The sequence below is a fragment of the Meleagris gallopavo genome, chromosome 25, assembly GCF_000146605.3.
Source record: "Meleagris gallopavo isolate NT-WF06-2002-E0010 breed Aviagen turkey brand Nicholas breeding stock chromosome 25, Turkey_5.1, whole genome shotgun sequence".
NCBI classification, from domain to species: domain Eukaryota; kingdom Metazoa; phylum Chordata; class Aves; order Galliformes; family Phasianidae; genus Meleagris; species Meleagris gallopavo.
In genome coordinates this window covers 5,451,465-5,466,117 of record NC_015035.2, presented here as the reverse complement: position 1 = coordinate 5,466,117, position 14,653 = coordinate 5,451,465, and the positions used below count along the sequence as shown (strand labels likewise).

General features: G+C 58.6%; 2 protein-coding genes across 3 annotated transcripts; both read left to right on the top strand.

The window, feature by feature from the left end:
* The first annotated feature begins 222 nt into the window (after positions 1-222).
* On the top strand, positions 223-2,041 carry HPCAL4 (hippocalcin like 4). The gene is made up of 3 exons (XM_003212620.4): positions 223-518; positions 637-852; positions 1,050-2,041. The coding sequence occupies exons 1-3, from the start codon at positions 357-359 to the stop codon at positions 1,245-1,247; spliced, it is 576 nt and encodes a 191-aa protein (XP_003212668.1). The 5' UTR covers positions 223-356; the 3' UTR covers positions 1,248-2,041.
* A 1,253-nt stretch (positions 2,042-3,294) lies between these two features.
* Positions 3,295-11,797, top strand: NT5C1A (5'-nucleotidase, cytosolic IA). 2 transcript variants are annotated; one of them, XM_010723520.3, is made up of 6 exons: positions 3,295-3,495; positions 7,209-7,376; positions 7,644-7,773; positions 8,126-8,248; positions 8,630-8,814; positions 9,588-11,797. In XM_010723520.3, exons 1-6 carry the CDS (start codon positions 3,310-3,312, stop codon positions 9,951-9,953), a joined length of 1,158 nt encoding a protein of 385 aa, XP_010721822.1. In that variant the 5' UTR covers positions 3,295-3,309; the 3' UTR covers positions 9,954-11,797. The 2 variants fall into 2 exon arrangements, with proteins under 2 accessions (XP_010721822.1, XP_010721823.1); XM_010723521.3 differs by lacking the exon at positions 3,295-3,495 and adding an exon at positions 3,520-5,418.
* The last annotated feature ends 2,856 nt before the right edge of the window (positions 11,798-14,653 follow it).

Here is a 14,653-nt window from a genome sequence, read left to right as displayed (position 1 = left end):
GGGCACAGCGTGTATCAGTGGGGCTGCTGTGGGCACAGCGTGTATCAGTGGGGCTGCTGTGGGCACAGCGTGTATCAGTGGGGCTGCTGTGTGTGCTGCCCACGCAATGCGGCTCTGCGGGTGCAGTACGGCTGGGTGGGCGATGCAGGGTGGGCGATGCAGGTGGGACTTTTCCTCGTTTTGACGCCGGTGGCACAGAACTGCAGTCACTGCGGTGGCACTTGGCAGTGTGTGAGTGCCACCAGCCGGGAGGGTCAGCTCTGCTGTGAGAGGTGTGTGGATGATCGGGTGCTGGGGAGCACGGCCACCCCGTAGCAGGCACACAGAGCCCCACGTTTCCCATCCCAGGCACAGCCATGGGCAAGCACGGCAGCAAGCTGGCCCCAGAGATGCTGGACGACCTGGTGAGGAGCACGGAGTTCAGCGAGCAGGAGCTGAAGCAGTGGTACAAGGGCTTCCTCAAGGACTGCCCCTCCGGAATCCTCAATCTGGAGGAATTCCAGCAGCTCTACATCAAGGTGGGCTCTGGTTGGGCACAAGCCGTGGGGTAGGAGCACCTCACTCCTGCTGTGCCAAGCTCTGCTCCCTGCGTGCTCCCCTCCCTGTTCCAATCCCTCTCCTCTCCTCTGCCCACAGTTTTTTCCCTATGGTGACGCCTCCAAGTTTGCCCAGCACGCCTTTCGCACCTTCGACAAGAACAGCGACGGCACCATCGACTTCCGAGAGTTCATCTGTGCCCTGTCTGTCACCTCCAGGGGGACCTTTGAGCAGAAACTCAACTGGGCCTTCGAGATGTACGACCTGGACGGGGACGGGAAGATCACACGCTTGGAGATGCTGGAGATCATTGAGGTACTGCTGCTCCAGTAAGCGGGGTAGCTTGCATTTTCTGTGGGCTTTTCACAAGTTTGGGGCCCATTTGGCCACCAAAGAACGGGTTTTGGTGTCTGGAAGCTCGGCTGAAAGGTGGCTGTGTGGGGCAGCAGCCCTGCCTTGTCCCAGCACCTTCTGCCCACCCGGCTTCCACCCAGCTCCTCTCCCTGCTCCAGGCCATCTACAAGATGGTGGGGACTGTGATCATGATGCGGATGAACCAAGACGGGCTGACGCCCCAGCAGCGCGTCGACAAGATCTTCACAAAGATGGACAAGGACAAGGACGACCAGATCTCCCTAGAGGAGTTCAAGGAGGCAGCCAAGAGCGATCCCTCCATCGTCCTCCTGCTGCAGGGCGATGTGCAGAAATAGGGCCTGGGGCTCAGGGCTGGACTAGCTGCAGCCAACCTCAGCTTCCCATGATGGTTTCTGTCCCCGTGCCCTGAGTGCCCCTTGCCTGCTTGGCCCCGTGCTCCGTTCCTGCTGCCACCCCTCTGCTCTGCTCCTGGGCACTGCCGGCTCAAGGCCCCCTAAACCAGACCTTGCAGCTAAACCTCTGAACTGGGGGAGCATCCTGACACCCCAGGGCCAGCTGTCCTCGCACCCTGTTGCCCACTGTCTCCATGGGGATCCCGGTCCCAGCTCTTCTCCTTCCCTCTGACCCTGCTGCTGAAAGGCTCAGGGTCCTGGCCCTGGTGCCTGCTCTGCTGGCAGCACCCCACGGGGCTGTTGGGGCTCAGGACTGGTCCCAGGTTGTGTCCTGCCCTCCCCCCTCCCTCACCCAGCTGTAGATTTTCTGCTTCTGCTTTTGATGGTGGGAATAGTCAAGGGTTGGGCCAGGGATTTCGGGAAGTGTCCGAGGCCGCCCTTGGCTATGGCACACATCTGATCCCAGAAACCACCCCATCTTCTTCGGTGGGTGACTTCCAGAACTGCTCTGGCACTACTGAGGATTCCCAGTGTGTTTCTGGCCCTCCTGACTGCTGCAGTGCCTGCTGTCCCAGCCCCCTGCCTCTGCCCCTCCTGTCTCAGGACAGCAATATTGTCACAGTGGTATTTATTCTGCACATTGTGGTGACAATGACTGTGATATCTGTTAGGAGGCTGTGGATTACCTACTTTTTTTCCTTTTTTTTTTTCATGGAAAAATAAACTGTCCCCCATTGGTGGCGTTCCCCCTGAATGGCTCAGCAGGGGAGCAAGGGGAGAGCAATGCTCCAAGCATCATTTTGGGGCTCCCCTGAGCCTGTGACACACTGGGAGGGAGCAGTCCTGGCACAGGAGGTGGTGTAAGCGTAACCCTCCAGCTGTGCACGAAGCTTTGAGAAGGAATAACATCATCTTGGGTGTTGGGGGTGGGGGGGATGGGATGGGATGGGATGGGGACCGGGCATCTCTTGCTGGGGTTTCATGTTCCCCCAGGAATGGGATCGCGGCTGCCCCCTGGGTTGGGGGCTGCATCCTGGGCCCACTGCAGCACAGCCAGCCGCTGGGACGTGCTGTTGCTGCACATCAGCTCTCCACCCCCAGCTTCTCTGTGCGTTTCGTTCTTCCCCATTGCCAGCCTGCACAGACAGTGCCTGTTGCTAAGGAGCTCTCACCAACTTTAAATGCTTCTCCGGATTTAGCAGCAGCTCTGGCTCAGCTTGCGGGGAGGAACGTGGTTCTCTTTCCATCCCACAGTGCTCCCACATCTCCCAGTCCTGAGAAGGAGGGTGGGACGGTGCCAAAGCAGCACTTGTGTTCCCGGGAGCGCTGCTGAGGGGCAGCTCTGTGCCCATCCCGGAGGAGTGTGCAGCTCAGCGGTGCCGAGGAGGGAGGGACGGTGCAGGTCACACGCGCTATGGGGACGTATGGGTCTGTGCCAGGGCTGCGGTGTAAAGAGCAGTGGCTCAGGATGCTGAGAGGGTGATCCCGGGAATGGGAAATTCTTGCTCCCCTCGGGGCCTCCCCGGAGGAAGCTCAGGGATTTGCCGCAGAGAGCTGTGAAGGCCCTGGGGAAAAGGAGGCTGCGATGGGGCTGGAGTGGCGTTCAGCTCCCAGAAGGGCGTCCCGAAGGGCTTGGGGTGCGAGCAGCTGGCTGAGACCTGGGCATCCCGGGCTGAAACTGCCATGCAGGGGAGGGGGCACCTGAGCCGCTCTCCTGGGCAGGGAGAGGGCTGTGCTCCGCGCGGGGGCGGTGGTCGCCCCGCAGTCCCCCTGCCACCTCAGTCCCGCAAACACTGCGACCACTCGGATCTGCGCACGGCGCGGAGGGATCCTCGGCTGGGGGGCACCTCCGTGCAGCAGCACTTCTCCCCCAGCCCCGAGCTCGGCTGCCCTGGGACTGTGTCAGCCCTGGAGCGCTCCGTTCCCCCGAAGCCGTTAATGTGGGTTGGGGGCGGCGGGGCGGGGCGGGCTCGGTCCCGAAGAGGTTAAGCCGCGGCCCGGTGGGATGAAACCCCGGAGCTTCATGGGATGCCGTATAAAGGCGTTCCGCCGCCCGGAGCTCCCGGTGCGCACGGAGCGCTGTGCCATGGAGCCGCCGGGCACCGCCGGGGCACCGGGAGCGGCGGGGCGGCCCTGGGATGAGGCGAAGGCGTTCTACGATAACCTCACACCCAAGAAGAAACCTAAATCGGTGAGAGCTGCGACGGGCGCTGCGTCCCGGCTGCTCCATCTCCGGGTGCTCCGCTCCCCCTGCGCTCCTCATCTTCTCCCTCGGGCGCGCATCTCCTCCCGGTCCTTGCGTTCCTTCTGGGTCTCCTCCAGCTCCCCCCGGGTGCTTTGTCTCCGGGTTTCCCGTGGTTCCCTCTGGGTGTGCGATTCCTCCAGGTGCCCTGGGTCTGTCTGGGTCTCCGCAGTTTCCGTTTGACCCAGCGTCTCCTTTCAGGTCCTTGGGGCAGCTCTGGGTACCCCTCCGTCCTCCGTGACACCACCGGGGTCTCTCGAGATCCGGAGATATCCCCAGGTCGCTCCCGGGCTGAGATGTCCTTGCAGAGCTACTCGTGCCCCCTGAGCTGCTGGTGCCCGGCGCTGAGCCATCAGCCGGGAGCACAGCGTGAGCTAGGGACAGCCAGGAGCCACGGCCCCTACATGGCTTTGGGGATTCCGTGGGGGCACAGCCACCCCACTGGGCTCTGAGAGATTAGAGCAGAGCCTGCGTTATCTAACCAGGGCTGAGCTCTGCTGGGTTTAAAAATGGGAGCTCATCCGTGTCTCAGAATAGCCGCACAGTGCTGGCAGCCCGGCCGGGGGCTGCAGATGGTTCTGGCCTTACTGCCTGTGAGCACGCAGTGTGAGGTTAGTGAGATGGGAAGCACGGGGGCACGTGGTGCCGGTCACGTTGGGTCTCCATGTGTGACCCTCGATGAGGAAGGCTGGGCTCTGCAGACCCCAAGTGGGGGCATCATACTGGGGACCCCCTGGTCCTGTTCCCACTGGGGAACAGCAGCGCTGCTGCCTTCAACCTGCATTTGGGAAACTGGCGGCAGGATACAGCCGTCTGTCTTTCATGCCATGCTTTTTGCCTCCTGCAGATGTTTGCCCAAGCTCCTCCTCTTCCTCTCCTTGCGGCACTCTCAGCTGTACAGATGGGGAAACCGAGGCACGGCACAGTGCAGAAGTTTGCTGGTGTGGTGAATCAGTGGCAGAGCTGAGATTTGGGTGCCCGGAGCTCAGGCTGTGCCACCCATCCATGCTGAGTGGTGCCTGCGGTGCCCAGCCAGCCCCGCACCCTCAGCCCGTGCCCGCAGCCAGGCAGCTGTCCCACCTCATGATGAGCGGCTGCAGAGCGCTTTTCTGGATTATAAATAATGTGTTTTGAAAACTCAGAAACATCTCAGCCATTGCCATGAGCTTTAATCTGATCCCAAGCAGGGGGCTTGCAGCCTCCCCATGCACGTGGGAAATGGAGCTGGCTGTGGTCCATCTGTGCCCTTGCGTGTGCTGGGTCTGTCTGTCCTGTCTGTGTGTCTGTCCTGTCAGCAGATACCGGACCTTCTGGTACCTCTGCTCCCACAGCAGGGCTGTAGGGTGGTAGGAGGCAGCGTGATTTTTTGGAGAGCATTTCTGGGCAGTGCCTCCCTGACTGGGGAGCGGGTGAATGCGGTGTCTCCACAGCCCATGGAGATCCGTTTGCAGGATCTCTGCTCCTCCCGTGCTGCTGCAGCTGTGCTCCTGCCAGCTGGGGGAGGTCAGCGATCAGGTTTGTCACTCTTCAGCAATGTGGAAAATGTCCCTGGCCTCTCCGGTGTCACGGTGTGGGGCTGAGAGGGCACATTGCTGGGAGCTGCTGCCTCCATGTCTGTGGGTCCTGCACCCACATGCCTTGTCCCACTGACCACATTGCCTCCTGTTCTGGGTTTCTGTGGCTGCAGGGATTTTTGGGATGTTTCAGCTGAGGAGGGGATCCATGCTTGACCCTGGAGCGAGTCCCACCTCTCCCGTTTCTCTGTCCAAATTTCATAACAAAGCTCACCTCCAAATTTAAAATTTGGCCATGAGGACTCAGTCTTCTCCATTGCCTGGAGCTGTCATAATTTCTCCATGTTTTAGGAGGAAGGTGAGTCTGGCAGATCCAGTCGTGGCTGATGCAGAATGATCCCCACATTGGGGAGTGCAGAGGGGGGTCCCTCGGGGATGGCAGTGGGAGCTGTGGGTGCTGAGTGCCATCGTGGGAACCCTCAGCTTTCATGGGATTTCCATATCTCTAATCCTGGGGGGCCGCTCGGGATTTACGTGCGATTAGGAGGGCGATTTGAAGGCCTGCCAGCTGTTGGGTCTGTGGAAGGAAATGTGGTATTTGGAGTCACTGCCAGAATCCACCTTTAGACTGAAAGAGGGGTGTGTGGGCTGCAGTGGGTTTTGCTCTGTATGGGGCCAGCATGTACTGGGAAGGTCACTTGTGTCAGAGATGGGATTCGGAGCTCAGGAACCGCCTGAGACTTTTTCAAGCGCTGGGCTGTCAGCACAGGTCCTGCACATCTCTGCTGTGGGCTGTGCCAGCGCCTGCACGGGGCTCACCTGCAGCACGGCACCGACCCCGTGCAGCAGAGCAAGCAGGATCCGGCGGGTCTGCGCTTCACACCCGCAGGGCTCCAGCAGCCCGCGCTAGGGCAGAGCTGGAGCTTACGGTTATTTTTATTGCTGTGTTTATTGCCTCTTAAATTAACCTCCTGAAGGCTCTAAATGGCAGTGAAGGGACCTGGAGCAGCCTGCTGATGTTTGCAAGGTGCCCGTGCTGCAAGGTGTGCTGCACGGCTGGATGCCCTCGAGACCTTTCGCAGTTATTAATATTTTCACATAATAAATGGCCCATGACACCAGAGTTATTAATTAATGAGTTAGAGCATGGACATGAGTTAATAGCTAACACCTAGCAGGCAGCTGCACCTGAGGGGGGGACCTGGGTGGGATGTGATGCTGTGTATTTGGGGGTTATTTCCTTGCACAGGGTCCCTCTGGTCACAGTGATGCTCTCAGTCTCAGCTCATCTGTATCCAGTCCTAATCGCCCGCTGCTTAATCTCCTTGCTGGGGATTTTGGGTACTGATGAGGCTGCTGCTGGCCTTGAGCGCTGCCACGGGGGCACCGGGAGCTGGGAATGGCATGGGGCTGTGGGTGACTCAGTGCTGGGTGCGCCCTGAGCTGGGCAGGACTGGCAGAGCCAGATGGGGCAGAACAACCCCCAGGGCATGAGTGGGGAAAAAAGGTCCACGGTGCGGATGGGGCAGCTCATCCTTGCCAGGCTGCTGCTTTTGCAAAGCTCCTCATTGACTGTGAGCACTGAATTTGTTTCCATGTTTGCAAGTGGTGGGGATGAATGGAGAGGAGGGACTGGGGTGGGGGTCAGGGTGAGGTTGGCTTTGCTGGATGCCCCTCTGTCGCTGCCAAGCCCCACCGAAGGCCCCTTGTTGACTTTGGTGGATTACGAACATTAATAATAATGACTCATAAATCACTGCCTGCACCACCTGTTTGCCATGTTCCCACCCACAATAACTATATCGAGTGTTTCTCTGAGCCGAGCTGGCATGGGCTGCTCATCACATCTGGACAGCATCAAGGGAGCGTGGATGTGGCTGAGCAGCAGTGAGTGGCTTTTCCTGGTGAGGGGGAAAAAGCTGCACAAGTCCGTTCTGTGCCGGGGTGAACTGCTCCTCCAGGGCAGTGTGGCTGTGGGTCTGGAGGTGTTGTGGGAACCCCATTGCCCTTCGGGGCTCTGGGCATGGTGCTGGAGCAGGGGAAGGTCGGGTGGCAGCTCCCCACTTCATGCAGCCGTGCCCCCGGGGGCTGAGCATCGTGGTGGGGGCTGACGGATGCCTCCTCCCCACTGTCACCCTTCTCTCGCAGCCAAAGCCTGAGAACGCCATCACCATCGCAGTGTCCTCACGGGCACTTTTCCGCATGGAGGAGGAGCAGAAGATTTACAATGAGCAGGGGGTGGAGGCCTACGTGAAATACCAGCTGGACCATGAGAATGAGCCCTTCCTGCCCGGCGCCGCCTTCCCCTTCGTCAAGGTGAGTGCTGCCCACGGGAGCCAAACCTGTTTTGGGGAGAGGGGTCACTGAGGGTGTATGCAGCTGAGCAAGTGCGTTATCTCCTAAGGGAAGCTTCAAACCTGTTGTGTTAGACAGCTGGAAAGTGGCTGGGTGGTTTTCTCCAAGCCAACCTTTTCCCAGCGTGACTTGTGGCCCCAGCTCTGAGGGATGCGATGTCAGTGGGGTGCTGTGCCCCATTAAAGCCGTGCCTGGGCTCACTGACCTCCCTGTCCCCGGGCCCCGCAGGCGCTGGAAGCGGTGAACACGCAGCTTCGGGAGCTCTATCCTGACAGCGAGGAGCTCTTTGACATCGTCCTGATGACCAACAACCATGCCCAGGTTGGGGTTCGCCTGATCAACAGCATCAACCACTATGGTGAGCTCAGCACAACGTCGGCACGTGGGCAGGGAGTTACAGCTCGGCAGCAGGTGAAGGCGGTGCTCCCTGCCGCCTCCTCCACCAAGCCGTGTGCTGGGCCTGTTGCTCCCCGTATCACAGAATCGTGAAGGTTGGAGAAGACTACGGAGGTCGTCTGGTCCAACCATCTGCCCACCACCACTGCGCCCCGTGTCGTTGGGCTCTGAGTGGAAGTTGCCCACTGGCACGACTGCCGGCGCTGCTGTTGAGCTGTGGTGCCAAAAGCTGTGCTGATGGTTCTTGGGAGCTCCTGGGAGCCGTGTTCTGTTCCGGGGCAGCCAGACTCATCCCGTTGTGTCCCTGCCCACAGATCTATTCATTGAGAGATTCTGCATGACGGGGGGGAACAGCCCCATTGGTTACCTCAAGGCTTACCACACCAACCTCTACCTCTCCTCCGATGCCGAGAAAGTGAGTGGGGCCATTGAAGAGGGTGAGTCCGGGGTCTGGGCTGGGAGCTCGGGGGGGGGTCAGAGCCTGTGGCAGTTGGTGCCAGTGGTGTCAGTGGGCAGGTGGGGCCTGCCTTTCCCCCATCAGGATGGGACGTCCTTTATGCCCCAAAGAGCCTCAAGTTTCCATGCGAATAAGGCTTTCCATGAGCTCCGCAGCTCTTCCAAGGCAAAGGCACTGTTTTCCCCTTTTATTTCTTGCATGCAAAGTGAGGTTTGTTATCTAAGGACTTGTTTTGGCTGTAAGATGTCTTGGGGCCAAGCCGCAGGCTCTGTTTGGTGTGTGCGTTTCCTTGCTGTTTGCTCACTTCTTCTTCAGGTCCTTGGGTAACTGCCATCCCTCGCCTCGTGCTTTATGTCCCCAGGGATCGCCGCAGCCACCATCTTCAGCCCCAGCAAGGACCTGGAGGTGTCAGAGAAGCAGCTGCGTGTGGCGTTCGATGGCGATGCTGTGCTCTTCTCAGACGAGTCGGAGCAGATCGTGAAGGCTCACGGCCTGGACATGTTCTTCGAGCACGAAAAGGCTCACGAGAACAATCCTCTGGCACAGGTAGTGGTGTGGGGTGGTGTGGGGCAGCCTCTGGAGCACAGGGTGTAGGGAACTGGGACAACTGGGAACAGACTGGTAGGGAGAAGGGAGGCAGTATTGGGGCTGGTCCTGTGTGACATCTTTCCTGATGATCTAGACAAGGGGATGGAGTGCAAGGGGATGTGAGCTTGCAGATTACATCCAGCAGGGAGGAAGCGTTGATCTGCCTGAGGGTAGAAAGGGCCTACAGAGGGATCTGGATAAGCATCGATGAGCTGAGGCCAGCTGTGTGAGCTCTAACAAGACCAAGTGCCAGGTCCTGCACTTGGGTCACAACAACCCCCCTCAGCACCACCGGCGAGGAGCAGTGCCTGGAGAAGAGAAGCTCAGGGGAGACCTCACTGCTTCCTGCAACTCCCTTGAGAAGAGGTTGTGGAGAGGTGGAGGTCAGCTCCCAGGGAGGACGAGAAGTAATGGCCTCAAGTTGCACCAGAGGAAGTTCAGGTTGGATATCAGGAAAGATTAAAATTTCTTCTCAGAAAGAGTGGAGGTGCATCGGCGCAGCCGCCCAGGGAGGTGGTGCGGTCCATGGAGGTGCTCAAGGAACGTGGAGATGGAAGGGACGTGGTCAGTGGGTGTGGTGGGGCTGGGCCGGGGTTGGACTCGGTGATCTCTGAGTTCTTCTCCAACCTTACTGATTCTGTGATCCTAAGAGGTGCATCCAGTCCTGCTGGCACTGGGAGCAGAGCTCAGCACAGAGGTCTCCAAATGACAGCTTCCCTTTGCTCCAACAGGGACCCCTGAAGGGCTTCCTGGAGGCCCTGGGAAAGCTACAGAAGAAGTTCTACTCCAAAGGGCTGAGGATGGAGTGCCCCATCCGCACCTACCTGGTCACAGCCCGCAGCGCTGCCAGCTCGGGCGCCCGGGCCCTAAAGACTCTGCGCAGTTGGGGTCTGGAGACGGACGAGGCGCTGTTCCTGGCTGGCGCTCCCAAAGGCCCTCTGCTGAAGAAGATCCGTCCCCACATCTTCTTTGACGATCAGATGTTCCACGTGGAGGGAGCCAAGGAGATGGGCACCATCGCTGCCCACGTCCCCTACGGCGTCGCACAGAAGCACAAGCGGCCGCTGCAGGAGAAGCAGCCCCAGAACAGCAAATAGGGCCCGGCGTGGAGCTGTGAGAGGAGGAGGAGGAGGAGGAGGAGGATGCCGAAGGCTTCCTGTCTCCTCAGTGTTTTGTGGTGTCGTGATGCTGTCCCCTTCGTCATGGCACCACTGCCCCATTGGGTTGGTGTCACCCATCAGCTGTTCAAAAGTCCCGGGCGATTCCCAGAGCCTTCGGTTCAAAGAGCGAATGTTGAGGCTGAGCGGTTGGACTGGAGAGGGGTGAGCACAAAAAGCCCCTCCCGAAGCTTTCAACAAAATACTAAAGCAAAACCCTTTCCTGTCATAGAAACGTGGAATCTTTGGTTGAAGACCTCTGAGATCACCCAGTCTATCCTCAGCTGCTGCCCGCTGAACCAAATACCAAATCTCATCTTTCCTTCAACACCTCCAGGGCTGGTGACCCCACCAGTGTTCCTGTTTCGTATTTGGAAATATACAAACAAATACTTACATTAAGAAAAATATATAGGAATCCCATTTTCTGCTTTTGGAGTTTTGGGCCATTGGCCCAAAATTTGGGTTCCATGGTTGCACCCACAGTAAGGCAGCCAACGGCCAGCTCTGGTGTGTGCTTTCCTGGATCTGCAGACACATCCCTGGGGCTTAAATTAAAGTAAAAGCAGCCCTAAAATATTAGGAACACCATTCGGAGTCCATTTATTCAAATCTGCAGAGAATTTCAGCCTCGGGGACTTAATTAAAGGATTTTTTCTCCTCTCTGATCTGAGCCCATAGGGGTGGATAATCTTTTTCTCGTCAGCTTCTTAAAGCTCTGGTGTTCCCAAAATAGATCCTGGGAGAAAGAGCCGCCTCTGTGATCAGGGGGCAGGAAGGGGAATCAATGGCTGTGCTGCTCTGCGGGCTGTGAGCGTCACATCGACGTCCCCATGGAAAGCCCCCTCATGGGGACGTGGCAAATGTGAACGTTACTTTTGCACGCTTCTCTCCTTTTTGTTTGCTTGTTCTGAAATCAGAGCATGCACCATGGGGCATGGAGGGCACTCAGCATGAGTTCTTTGCAGTGACTTCCAGCTTTTCAGCACCTCCCTGGGATGAGGCTCTCCCTGTATGTGCCTGTTTCGCTTTGCAGGATGGCTCCAGCTGACCTGGTGGTGGTTGTGGCCCTTTTGACCGACCCCCAGTGCCCTCATCGGCTCCGCAGGCTCCTGTTGCACTGAATCCTGCTTTGGCAGTGAAAAGCTAATTGCACTTTTTCCTCCTCCCTGAACGCTTTCATTTTGACAGACTGTTACCTGTGACACCTGGGTGACCGAGGTCTGCGATCCTGACAAAAAGAACTGGAAAGAACTGTATTAGTCTTCGTGTCTATCAAAAAATCCCGTCTTCATGTGAACCACGGATGTTGGGCTCTGAGCGGCGTCTCTCAGCCCTTCTTATCTTCCAGTGAACATTTCCCAGGTGTTTCCTGAACATCCCATCTTGGAAGCCCAGCTGCAGCATGGAAGGGGGTGGGGGAATGGTATTGCCAGAGAGTGTGTGGGAGGAAGGTGGGGTGAAGATGGGATGCAACGGGATGGGATGCAACGGGATGGGATGCAACGGGATGGGCCATGGGCGACTGTACAGCTGCTAAAGGTAAATGGGGTGTTCGCCCAGGCGAGGTGTGGGAAGTGACTCCAGCACAGTTTGTGTCTCCAGCCACAATGGGCACCGCCATGGCCTTCGTGCTGTGTTGGCCAACAAATGGACTTCACTGCTGCATCTCCCATCGGTTTTGCTTTGCTGCTCTCCCGTGGTTTTTCTTGTGAGTGAGCTGCCACGGCAACAAAACCCCTTTGGGTGGTGTTCTGTAATAAATGGTGTTGGTCGCAGCCTGACTTTGTTGTCCTTCTTCCCGTGGCCATTCTGGTGTGGACAGCAAGAGGCCAGGGGCCCCCCAGGTGTTCTGGAGGAGGGATGGGGGTGATGAGGAGGAAGAGGGAGTCTGGGGACTTCAGAAGATGTAACCAAAGCAGCTCCCCGGGAGCTGGAGAGTGCTGGGAGGATCCCAGGGTGGGAGATGTGATCCCTCCCTCTGCTCCGTGAGCAGCCCTGCGCTCCTCGTGAAGTCAAGGTTAAAAATACGATTTGGCAGCAGATTTTGTCGGCTTGATCTTTTCCCAGCCAGCAGGTGGGAGGCGGCAGAAGCTTTTCGGAGGAGATTTATTGCTGCTGAAGTACCGGGTTTACCCGGACAGCGACACTGCAGTTCTGGCGTTAGCTCCTCCCCACCGATATGGGAACAGATGGGTCGGGGGAAAGCAACAAATCCTCCATCCGTCACCAAATATAGCCAAGGAATGTCCATAGGCCCCAGGGCAGCATCTCTGCACGGCCCTCAGCAGAGCTCCTGAGCAGCACTATTTGCTGGGATGCTTTCTCTGCGCCCATCCCCAATTCGCATGGAGGATTTGAAGTCCCTCGTTGCACCCGCACAGCCCTGAGAGCTCCGGCTGTGCGTGCAGGAGCCAACAGGTGGCTCTGACAGCCGTGCGAAGGCTCCTGCTTAGCATGGAGGGAGGGAAGTTTGCTGCAATGAGGTCGGGGATGTCCTCTCACTGGTGGGCTGCCAGCAGGGGTTTCTCTTTTGCCCGTTTGCTGAGATTTTCCCTGCATCTGGCACGGAGGGCTTTGCAATGGGTGCACTTTAGAATAAAGGACACGGAAGAGAAAGAGGAGGCAGAGCTGGTGGAGCGTTCTGCTGCCGCTCCGCTGCATCGCTGTGGGTGTACGGGAGGTAACCACGGCCCTGAGAGCTGCTTCTCCCGACAGCTCGGGGGCAAACTCAGACCCTGTGGGCCCTTTGGAGAGGGCACTGTGCCCGTATCCCTGCGGTGCAGAGGCCGTGCAGACATGGGGCTGTCCCCGCAGTGCTGGCAGTGAGAGGTCCCAGGCTGTGCTGGGTGCCTGTGCCTCATCCCCACAGTGCATGCAGTTCTGTGTCCCTTCTGCAGTGCAGAACAGCAGCCGGCCCGCAGGAGGGCGAAATGTCAGCGAGGGGTGACAGGGTGACAGCAACACCCGGAGCTGGGAGGATGGAAAAGGGGACCCGGAGGCAGGAGAGCAAGAAAAGGGCACCACTCCAGTGCTGCAGGGCCATGCCAGGGTTTGGATGGCCCGACCGTTGTGTTCCTTCCACACCGTTATTTATAGCTGTGTTGGCTGATGTTGCTGTCACCCTCTGTCCCCACACCAGGCTTGGCACAGAGCTGGCAGTGTGGTTTGCAAATGCAAATCCGTGTGTTCAGTGCCCAGCAGCGCTACTTGTGGGCTGTGCTCTGTGCTCTGCGCTCTGCGCTCTGTGCTCTGCACTCGCTGCTCATCCTCTCCTTTAGGGCAGGTTTTTGCACGGTTTTCTCTTTGTGACAGGAGGGGATGCAGAGCCCAGTGCAGTCTCTGGAGGCGATTTTTAAGCTCTGCCCTCACGCTGTGACTGGGTCAGCACTGAGCAGGGCTTTCTCCTCCAGATAAAGCAAACACGTGCAGCAGTGCCCACACGGATGGACTGGATCCAACCCAGCCCAGCCTTACAGCAGCAGAACCCATATATCTGTGCAGAGAGATAATGGATTGACCATTGTGGGCGGCCCCGGGTGCAGTGCAGGGACCGTGAGAGGGTGCAGGGGCTGCAATGTGCAGCTGGGGGGGCTCCCGGGGGTGCATTCCCACAGCACTCCCCCCAGGGCTGAGAGCTCAGGAAGGAATGCTGCCATCAGAGCCTCATTGGAGGGAGGGGCGGCTGTGGGGATCATCGAGTGTGGAATGCAGCGATGGCACACGGACACAGGTGCCACGGGGATGGGGACAGCACAGCTGTTGGGGCACCGCCGTTTGGGGCACGGCAGCTGCTTCACCACTGTCTGCAGTGCAGTGCTGCTCTGGTGCTGTACAGAGGGGCACGGTGGCATCGTGGGGCTGAGGCCATGTGGGCTGTGAGGCCGTGGGGTTTCTGCTCGCTGTGTGTGTGCACAGGGCCCCACTTCCAGCTCCTCCAGGTGCGGCTGGGAAACATTAGCAGCGCTGCGCCGGGAGAGTGTGGGAACTGGAAGGGAATGCTGTAGAGCGGCCTTTCATCTCCCCACTCCTCCTCCCCTGCTCCTGCCAAGCCCAGCTTCCTCCGAGGCCTTCAGCTCGTGCCAAGCGAGGGAGAGGGAGGGGGATGGAGAGAAAAAGGGAAGGAAATTAAAAAAAAAAAAACAAACCCACAGGAATGTGTTGGGGATCTGGCTTCATTCAGGCTGCCGTCGGGGAGGGAGCCCGTGGCCACCCCTGCTATGGGGCAGAGGGAAAGCAAACAGGGATGTGGCCTCTGCACTGTTACCGTGGGGCTGACAACGGGCTGTGGGGCCACATCCCCACTGCAGGGCCGAGATCAGCGTCAGAGCAGCTGCAGGCCGGGGGGAGCAGGGGCTGCTGTGTGGGGCAAAGTGGGGCTGTGGTGCCTCATGCTGGGGGATGGATGGTGGTGGCTGCTCCTGGGGAGGGTGCGAGGGAGGATGGGTTTTGGGTTTTGACTCACTGCCGACTTTATTCCCAGCAAATTAATAATTTCCTTTCACAGTAACAATAAGGGCTGGCCTGTGTGTTTGTGTGCGTTGTCCCCGCTGCCCCCCTCCTGCAGGGCTGCAGCTGCACAGAGCTGTCGGGCGGCCCAGCTGTGAGCGGAGCGTCCCGGCGGAGCACGGGGCTGTGAA